The following is a 10961-nucleotide window of genomic DNA, read 5'->3' on the forward strand; positions in this document are numbered from 1 at the left end:
AGAGTAGGTTTTTTTGTGTTTTTGTTTTTTTTTTTCCTGGGATGGAGGAAACTTTACTGCAATTGGTAAGTATGCTGCAGAATTTCCTGCAAATGAGTAGAGCTAGCAGTGTGATAACTGAAACACATTTAAACAAATACAAAAAAGGAATGCACAAACTTGCTGCTGCTTAGATCACTGCAGCTTTTTGGACCCAGTTTGTTTACTGATTTAAAAACAAAACAGAAAAAGAATAAAGAGTTGTGCCTGAAAAAAGAAAACCCAAATAATAACTTGAACATATAATCAGTGTGAAAATTGTTTATACGATACTTATGTATGATTATTCATAGTAAGAGTTTATCATCTCTTTTAAAAATGTATGAAGTGTGTCAATTAAAGGTAGTCACATTCCAATTGCCCAATAACTGATGGATTTTTTTTCTTCTTCATATACCTTATTATTGAGACTCTTCTGTTGCAGAAGTGTGAGGCATCAAATTGTGATTGAATGCTCTTTGAGAAATGATAATTTCCATCTTAGAGGTAAAGAAATATATTGAGAAATTATTTTATTATTTTTCACCAGGAGAAACGGGCAGATAGTTGGGTAGCATGAGGAAATAACTTCAGTAATCATCTGCAGTCTCAGGTTTTTCTCAGTCATATAATACGAATAGAAGGTCATGAAGGCATTTAAGCAATAAAAGAATGCAAAGCAAGCGACCAGCAGAAGGATGGTGTGTGTGGCTCTGTGTTCAGGAGATGGCTGGGCAGAGAGGCTGGGGCTGTGCAGATGCTGGGCCCTCCTGTGGTGTCTGTGGAGGAGGCTCACCATGTAGATGCTGGTCCTGACCATGAGGAACACAAACAGGAGATCCCGAGTCAGTATGACACTTGTATATAACGCTGGATAGAGGCGTCCAGAATGCCCAGTGCGACAGTAGACTTGAGAATACCCAGGACCTACACGAGTGAAATTGTTTCTGGCTTCTACACTTTCAATAATTTTGATGTAGATCAGCATGTTGATGACCCAGAAGAAAAGGAAAGAAGGGAAAATGCAGGTAGAGAGTTTAGGTTTAAGCCAGGCCCATTTAGAACGACAGGGGCTGATGGTGATGGCTTGAAATGTACTCAGGAGAGCGGTGGTGCAGATGGAAAGACCCCGGGAAACTCTGCGTATATACAAAACTGCTTTACAGCCAACATCATTCAAAAAATGTCTCACTCCTAAGGATGTCGTGACGTCCGGGATCAACGTAAACATGATATTGAAAACATTAACCAATGCGAGGTGCATAAAAATCAAATGGATTGGCTTCCTCAAGTGAGAGTGAATGAAAAATATGTACACATAAAACACAAAGGGCAGGGAGTTCCCCACAACACCAACACCAATCTGAGCTATGAGGAAAAACGCCAAAATTTTGTCAGGTAGAAATAGTATTTTCATGAAGTTTAGATATTCTCTTTAGGGAAGCTACTGCTTACTGAAGACTAAAGAGAATGTATCTTAATATAATAAATAATGCAGTCTGTGGAAGAATGTAATCATGAACACATCAGTATGAAGAGAGGGTGTGAAAATGTCCAACTCCTCTGTATTTCAGTCTCAGAAAAGGCACATCCAGACACTGATTCTCTGGAGATTCTTGAGAACCTTGGAATACAGAAGTAAATCTTATGAAGAAGGTGCAATTGAAAGGCTAACGCCCAGCACTAAATGTATTACCCAAGAGGACATGCTGGCATGTATCCAAGATAAATGAGAATTTATGGCATTTTTTCTTCAGACTATCAGACTGCATTCTGTATCAAAAACAGGTTTGAATATTCTAACCCTTTTAAAGAACATTATGCCTCTAACACATAAAGAGCAGCATGCATATGTAAACCTCTTTTTTATAGTTTTGGCATGATACACAGCCCTTCCAAGACACGGATCATTTTAAACATATATGCAGTGGGTAGAGGCCAGGGGTGCTGCCAAGTATCCCACAAGCACATGACAATCACATAACACAAAATATGTGGACTCAGGGGTACTCATTCCATGGTTGCTAAATCCAATCTGATAAATATTTTATGTATCTTACTAAATACAATGTTTAAAATCCACATTTTGGTCTCAACGTTTTTGGATACTTGTTGTGGAGACAGAATCAGTAGGTTCAAAATACACAGTTAGAATGGAAATGACATGAGATTCATTAAAGTTGACTTTTTAAGTCATAAGGTTATGCTTATTGGAGAGTAGAGTTCTATACTGTATCATTCTCTCAGTGGCTTATTCTTCCACTCATCCAGATGTTTCCATCATCTCAAACCATTCTTCTTTTCTAAAGAGACATCTAGTGAAATCTGCACATTCCTCTCTTTATTCTGATAAAGTCCATAAGGGTATCCCGAATTTACCAAGTTATTTTCTCTCCGTAGTTATCTTTTTTCCGTTGAACACAATTTTCTACTCTGTCATCCAACTCTAGCACAGCAATGATATTCTCATCATCTACTGAGAGGAAGAAAAATTCAAAGCATTCATTGAACACTTAAAATGTGAGACCTTCATTCTTCTATCTATTCATGTTGTGCCTTTTAGCAAGTTAGTAATTAGGTTTTATTAATTTGAATTGTTTGCAGTTCTGATGCTTAATATAATTGACAATTGTTGACCACACGCTTGTTTTTGAAATGTAATTTATGTTTACTAGGTGGTGTGACAGTTCACCTAGAAGCTGTTTGGCCACTCACTTTTTGTCCACTCCAGTAAGTACTGTGTATGTGTTTGTTCAATATATATATTATGCAACACTAAGAATATATAATGTCATATATGTGCATAATATATATAATTACGTAATATATAATTGTATACATCTATAACATACATTATATGTTTTATATTTGATGTGTATAGGGTATTACACACACCATATAATATGAACACAATATTATACATATTAAACACAACCAAATGTTTCACATACACACATACATATACATGTTATTACATATTCTTAGGCCACAAAAAGAAACTCTGAAATTTGTGACAACATAGATGAAGCTGGAGCGCATGATATTAAGTAAAAGAAGCCAGGCGAGGAAAAGCAAAAATCTCTGGTCTCACTTATTTGTGGAATCTAGAAATGTCTAACTCAGAGCAACAGAGTAGAAAGCTGGTTGCCCAGGGCTGAGGAATGGGAAAAATGAGGAGATATTATCAAAGCATACAAATGTTCAGTTATAAGATGAATTAGTTCTTGAAATCTCAGTAAAATATAGTCAGCTCAGTTAGTAATACTGTGCTGTATATTTAAAATTTGCTAACAAAGGAGAACTTAAGTGCTCTTGCATCCCCCCCATGCCACACAGGCAACTATGTCAGATGATGCATTTGTGAATTAGAATGATTGTGGTAATGATTTTATGATATATCAGTTTATCAAGTCATATATTTTATACTTAAAATATAGCGTTCCATTTATCAGTAACATGTCAATAAAGGTGAGAAAAACATTTGTAACAGAAAATAGTCTAAACACACTAAGCAATGGCAGAGAATGAGACTGAAAGAGATTATATCACAGGTATGCACTGTCTTACAGATTCCTATTGTAAATAGAGAAAACACAGGTAGGTCAAAAGTGAAAGGATATAAGAAGATATACTCTGAAAATGTTAATCAAAAGGAAGCTGGAGTGACCACATGACTATCCAAAAAAGTAGACGGCAAGACAAACGTGTCTTGATTCCCATTTTTAAAAAAGACACAGAATGGTTCAAAATAATCTAAAGAAGATGAAGCTCTACGAAATCTAACTAACTAACAGAAATCTAGTGCACATCTAGTAGCATAAGACAAGTGTTAAGGCAACAGAATTACTGGTTATAAACAAGGCCATTTCAATAGCAATGAAAGCTTTTAATTTGTGTATGTAAATACACATAGCATCAAAATATATGAGAACAGAGAATTAGAAGAAGAAATAAGAAAATAAGCCACTGACGGGGAAGATTTTAATCAAAGTCTCTTAGAAATTAACAGAACCAATGGACAAAAAGAAATGTGAGTTGTGATATTAAAAATGTGATCACATCATTTCATACTGTTCATCTACTGCTGTAAAAATCAACACACTTAGGGACTGTGAAATAGCCACCTTCCCTTTTCAGGCACATGTGGACCAAATGTAGGTGTAAACAACAAACATTAAAGCCAAGTGTCAAAAAATTTCAAAAGTTTAATGTAACAGAACAATTATTTAAAGACAATGATAGCAAAATATAAATAATGAATGAATAAATAAATAAAGGCCCAATTTCTCAATATTTTTAACACTAAACCAATTCTTAGTAACCACAAAGTGAAAAGAAAAGAATGACATTTGGAAAGGGATACTAAAGGGAATCCTAAAATAAGAGAGGGGGTTCATAGAAGTAAAGGCAGAATAACATCAAACTACCCAAAGGGGAAAAAATGTCAAAATTCAGCTTCTTGCTAAGAAGTATAAAATTAACAAACCTCTACAAAACTTAGGAATATTTTTACAAATAAATTTGGAAATTTAGAAGATATTGGCAAATTCCTAGAAGAGTTAACTTACCATAAATAATACTACAGCTGGAGAGAGTCATAAATGTGTAAGCTTCCCGAAGTGAAGTTGAATAGTGGCGAAAGTTGTACCAATAAGGTATCTCAGAGAATGCTAAAGGGGTGAAGTATGCCAAATACTCCTGATAGAAAATATATGTGTAAATTCTATGGATAGAGAAAAGAACGTTCTGTTAGTCACACTGCAAGGATAGCACAAACTTGATAGCAAAGTGTAATAAACATTGCATGAAAAGTAAGTTGTCAAGACTATTTCACTAATCCATCCAGTGAAAAACAATCCAGAGAAAATCAGCGAGAAAGTAAATTTCAGGCTATGTAAAAATATTCAAATGGCGACCAAAGAATTATTCAAAAATGTAATGTCAGCATTATAAACTTCATATGTATGATTAACCAAGATAGTAGATTAAAGGAGAAAATATGCAAGCACTTCAATGAAAACACTTCATCCATCAATAGATCCATAAGAGATACTAAATAAGTATAGAAATGGAAGACTGAAGAAAGTGAAAACAGATGGAAGAAAAAGAATACATGTCAATACAAAGAGGAATGAAAAATAGAGGCATATTATAACAGAAACGAAGTTAGAAACATGCCTCTGAAAGAAAAAACTGAAATCAGTGTGAAAAAGCACAGAATGAGGAATGAGAATGTTGAAAAGGTCTTTATACCTTCCTCTCCTTGCCGAGGCTGAGGGGTTGCAGAATCCTAACTAAAGGCAGTTGGTCTTCCCACGACAGTGAGGCCTCTTGGAAAGGCTGGGTGTGACACACAGTAAGTGTATATCAGGGACAGATGGCAGGAATTCTCCTCCCAGTGGACATGGATCACTGTGTCACCAGCTTCAATGACCTTGTTTACTGTCCATCATTTTGATGCACCCAGAGCAGCAACAAATCACTCTCCCAAAGGCAAAACGGGATTCCTGATAAATTACTACGTTTATTAATGAGGAGTGCAAAATGAGCTTTTGAGAATGTATGTTTTCCCAAGTTGAACTTCATCAGAAAGTAAACATCAGAATCTTGGAAGTCATTAAAAGTTACTTTTCACTCAGTGGATAATCCCACAGCCCTTGATACAATGTGACTCTGGAGCAGGACCCAAGAGAACACATTTTCTTTTTCATTGGAGTCTATAGTGCCTCCTGCTTTTATGGCATGGCTTACCTTCCTTTCTGTTGCAGAAGGCACAAGCATCGTGTAGAGCATTGAGTTTTATTGTATTCGAACCTTCACAGGGTCAATCAGGATAGTATAACACCTGTGGCATATCGGTACATCTAAAATTAACATATTCTGCCCTTTTGTTTGGGGTTAAACATTGATGGTTTACTTTTATAATTTCAACTGTACATGTGCAGTTCGGTTACATGGGCATGTAGTGTCATGCTGAGGTTTGGGATGCAAATGATACCATCACCGAGAGAGTGTGCATAGTATCCAACAGTGACTTTTTCAACCTTTTCTCCCCTCCCTCCCTATCCCATCGCTAGTGTCTATTACTGCTATCTTTATGTCCATGAGTAAAAAATGTTCAATTCCCACTTACGAGAAGTCGTGTATGTTGTGTTCTGTTCCTGTATTAATTCACAGAAGGTAATGGCCATCAGCTGCTTTTATGTTGCCTTAAAAGACAGGACGTCAGTCAAAAAATGTGTATTGTGATGAGAATCACTTATTCTGTATTTTCAATTTTTAAGGTGTTCAATTTCTTCATTAATATTTACATGTCAGTCAGTAAAATGTTTTCACATTTTTTTTACAATCAATGTATTTTTTTTTAGTATTTCTACCCAGTGTAATGTGTAGCTTAAATGTTTTCATTTTTTTTTAACAATCAGAATATATTATTTTTGTATTTCTACCCAGACAGTGTAATATGTAGGTGTCTTTTTTTTTTTTTTAGTTCAATTAGTTTATGGGGAACAGGTGGTATTTGGATATATGTATATATTCTTTAGTGGTGATTTCTTAGATTCTGATGCACCCATCACTGGAGCAGTGTACACTGTACCCAATGTGTAGTCTTTTATACCACTTCTCTTCCCATCTGTTCTCCTGGGTTCCCAAAGTCCCTTCTATCATTTTCACCTATTTGTGTCCTCAGAGCTTAGCTCCCAGTTATGATTGGGAACATACCACGTTTGGTTTTTCTTTCCTGAGTTATTTCAGTTAGAATAATGGTCTCCAATTCTGTCCAGGTTACTGTGAATGCCATTATTTTGGTCCTTTTTATGGCTGAGTAGAATTCCATGATATTTACATATGCCACATTTTCTTTTTCCACTTGTTGATTGATGGGAATTTGAGCTGGTTTCTTATTTTTGAAATTGTAAATTGTGCTGCCATAAACATGTGTTTAGGTATCTTGTTCTTATAATGACTTTGTTTCCTCTGGGTAGATATTCAGGATTGGGTCTGCTGGATAAAATGGTAGATCTACTGTTCTTTTTTTTTTTTTTCCCAAGCAAAATCGCTTTAATGTGAGATAGCTGTATGATGGTACAGACAGTGCCAGTGTAGGCCACGAAAAGGTTTAGGGTTTCACCAAAATTTTAGCAAAATTTCTGGGTTTAAAAATCTGGAATATTATTGCAAAAGTCACATGACTGTCACATTTATTCTCCCTCACGTCCTGATCCTGCTGACTTGTCCGCATGGTCAACTAGGAAGCTGGCACAACTATACTTCTTTGTTCACTTTGGTTGCCACCATTAGCTCTGCTGTTGGGCTGCCCATATGTAAGCAGATTTCAAGAAAATATCAGGTTCCCTAAGCAACATGAACTGGGAGGCTCAGAGTGGGGAGATTTTCTTAGTCACTGACTTACTGAGAAACTGACTCAAGATTCCCAGGCACTAGACAGAACTAGTCAGGAAAGGAATCATTTCCTCATTGCCTGTGGGAAAAAGAAACTATTTATGAACAGAACAGTCTGGATGGACTCTTAACACAGTAAAGGAACGTGAAGGCAGTGCATTCTTCAGAAGGGCGGCAGATGGGGCACCACACATCTCCACAGAGGGGCTGTCCTGTGGTCCTTGCAGGAGTTGCCATCTCCTCCTGCTGCTATCCCCACCCTGCCTGAAAGAGGTGAGGAGGATGATGGGGAGGGAGTCACACAGACTCCAGATAGGAGTGAGTGCCCTGGTAAAACTCTCCCCAAGTACAGACTTAACATGGGGTCAACACCAATTACTTAGCCAAACCTTTGTCTAAAACTCTAGGAAGGGAGGCACAAAATAGCAACGTGTGTTTTTTTGCCTATCTAGGTGAAGGTTTAACTTCAGCACGGGTAAAACTATTCTTTCCTTCTTTTTTCTCTCCTAGAGTTCTAACCACCTCCTCTCAGGCTAAACCCTTTATGCTGCAGGAGACAAGAGAATCCCAGGTAAGACACAGGGCCAGCATCTGTGGCAGATGTTCCCTCTTCATTCTGAATCCCTCCCTCTTCGCATCTTGAATCCTTTTCCCATTCCTGACCACGTCCTCAACCTGTCAAAAAGTTACAGGTGTTTACGAAGAGATTTCAGAGCACACCTTGGACAGAAGTCATGACAATGGGGCCCATGACTGGGAACCTGCTGGGAGAGGTGGCCTGCAGTGTTTGTCTGGAGTACGCAGGGGGTGGTGGGAGCATCTTCGGTGGCCACGGTCCCTGGAAGGCCTGCATCACTTGCTGTACCACTCTCACATCCACCACAGGAGCCATGTGCTGTGCATTCCACAAGGAGCCCTTTCAACAGGGAGACGTCAGGCCCAACTGGAATCCGGCCACCTTGGTCTCCAGTCTCCTACTCTCCTACTCTGAAGCCCAAGAGTGACAATCCAGCACAGGAAATCTGGTTCTGTGAGCAGCATCTTTTTCTACTGGCAGGATGACGAGCAATTCTTGTGTGTGGTTTGCAAAGATCTTAGCACAAGTGTTAGAGCTGCAGAAGGAGAACGATGCCACATTCCACAAGATTGTCTGTCCTTTTGCTGTCTTGTTTAGACCAGAGAAGAACTTCTGGTTGACTTGCTTTAATATTGGCTTCAGTTCTGTTCATCAGGAATTGCTGAGGGGGTCATCTGGAGTCACTTGGAGATCCAGACTTGCCAAGCAGCCACTACTGTCTTCAGCACCAGCTATCGCCCTGCTAGTGGGTAAAGAGGGCGCTCTAATCCTTGAATGTTAAAAGGCTAAAACCCCACTAGTCCGAAGTGACGTGCCAGCTGAGACCCGCAGGTCCGCCATAATTGGCCGCTGCCACAGCAAGGGGCCTTCTCGCCAGACTGGCCGGAAGACGGGAGAAGTGTGAAAGTCCACAAGCCGCCCTCGCCCTGCCCTCCTCGGCGACTCCCGGCTTTGCCGGGCGCCTGGCCGGATCCGGGGACTGGGGGCCTGGACGAGACAGATTGCCTGCCGGGGCGCCCGTCCAGCGCCCTGCGGCGGATGGGCTTCAGCGCTGGAGCACGCGCATGCGCGGGACTCCTTCTCCAGAGGCTTCCTCCGGTCACCTGGACGCCCAGATCTCAGCCACCTGCCCCTCCGGGTCCCTTCTCGCCCTTGATGCCTCCTGATGGTTGTCATGGCCAGCCCTCTTTTTCTTTCTTCTGCCGGCACCGCTAGACCTGGCCGTGGCCGCCTGCCGACACCCCAGGTTCCACAGATACAGGCCTCCGTGCGGCTTCCGCCTCCGTGCGGCTTCCGCTTCCGGCGAGTACTGTGTGTCGCGCCGCGGGGCGGGGCGAGGGGAGGAGGAAGGAGGAAGGAGGAAGGAGGGAGGCTGCGCTTCGCTGGCTCCGCGCCCCCGGACCTCATCGGGAAAGGTGGGTGCTGTCCCGTCGCCACCCCCTGGGGCCTGCCCCCGCCAGCCCGCTCCACACGCCCCGTCCCAGCGCCCGGCGACCTGTTAGTTGTTTTAGGACTCTCCACACGGTTTTCCTTAGTGGTTGTACTAGTTGACGTTCCCACCAACTTTGTAAGTGTGTTCCCTTTTCACCCTACCCAGACCCGTTATTTTTTGATTTCTTGATTACGGCCATCCTTACAGGAGTGAGGCGGGATCGCATTGTGGTTTTGATTTGCATTTCCCCGATGAGTGATTTTGAGCGTTTTTTTTCGTATGTGTGTTGGCCATTCTTTTATCTTCTTTTGAGAATTGTCTGTTCATCTCCTTAGCTCACTTTTTGATGGGGTTGTTCCTATCACAATGCATTTCGAAGATGGCTGTTTTAAATGCAGACTCTACTGACTCTGGGTCTTACATCTCAGGAGCAGAGCAGATGCAATGTAAAGGGAAGCAAGGGGAGCTGTGGTGGGGGAGGTCTGCAGATGTGCCGCGTAGACACGGAATGGGACATGAATCATGAGGTGATCATACTTGCGATATCTCAGATAGAGCTCAACCTAGATTTTGTAAAATTATTGAGAAGAACTCATGCTAAAAATGATTACAGGGAGTGGTGTTTTTCTTACAGTTAGCGGACACCATTAGAATGGAGTGACTGAGAGGGGTTCCAGGGAATTCTAGAAGCTGTTGATGCTCTGTTTCTTGATTTGGGTGCAGGTTTACATGGTGGTGTGCACTCTAAAATTCAGGAGTTGTTTATATTATGTATCTTTACTATTTTTGTTGTATTTCAAAATTGGTAAATGAAAAATTAAAGGGCCAGAAAATTACCAAAGACTTTTGAAGGAGAACACGTTTAACGATGACACCTGAATTGGCTCTGAAACATTTTGAAAAGAAAAATTTCCAATTGTGTTGGTCAAATAGATGAAGCTCCATTTGATAGAAGGACATACATTGACCATATACATGTCAGCATAACGCTGATAAGATATGGGTGTCACTATGGGTGAGTTTATGCAGACATGAGACACATACCAGTGAATTCTAGTGTATGTAAAGGTATGAATCTCCAAGTACTTTGAAACTCTCAATCTGCACTATTCTTTATAACTCTTATCATCTGTACGTAATTTTTTTTCTATACAATAAACATTCTATATATTGTCTCTAGTTATTGTGTTCTGTATGTTTAGGTCACTGATATACATCCAACCCCTAAAATACTTCCTGGAATATGTGAGGTGGACAAATATATTTGTTGAATGAATTTAAAAAGTTGCTGAGAACAGTGCAGTTTAACGGAAATATAATGCAAAGTCTAGATGTAATTTTAGGTATTGCAATAGGTGCATTAAAAAGGAGCAAAACCAAGTAGAAAAACAACTTTTAATTGTAATATGTTCATTTAACCCCCCAAATAAACACTTGAACATATAATCAATATAAAAATTGTTTATATGATACTTATGTATGGTTATTCATAGTAAGACTTTATAATCTCTTAAAAATTAATGAAACATG

At 39.8% G+C, this 10961-nt stretch overlaps 1 protein-coding gene across 1 annotated transcript in view; it reads left to right on the top strand.

Annotated features, from left to right (window-relative positions):
- LOC141581254 (tripartite motif-containing protein 26-like) overlaps nucleotides 1-10606 on the top strand; it is a 31844-nt gene extending 21238 nt beyond the window's left edge. The window contains exons 2-4 of the mRNA XM_074386125.1: nucleotides 2694-2748; nucleotides 7933-7993; nucleotides 8109-10606. Of these exons, the coding sequence (XP_074242226.1) occupies nucleotides 7967-7993; nucleotides 8109-8426 (345 nt within the window). The 5' untranslated portion in view covers nucleotides 2694-2748; nucleotides 7933-7966 and the 3' untranslated portion in view covers nucleotides 8427-10606. The remainder of the gene's footprint in view (nucleotides 1-2693; nucleotides 2749-7932; nucleotides 7994-8108) is intronic.
- Nucleotides 10607-10961: the final 355 nt, after the last annotated feature.

This window comes from Saimiri boliviensis, chromosome 14 (assembly GCF_048565385.1).
Source record: "Saimiri boliviensis isolate mSaiBol1 chromosome 14, mSaiBol1.pri, whole genome shotgun sequence".
NCBI classification, from domain to species: Eukaryota; Metazoa; Chordata; class Mammalia; order Primates; family Cebidae; genus Saimiri; species Saimiri boliviensis.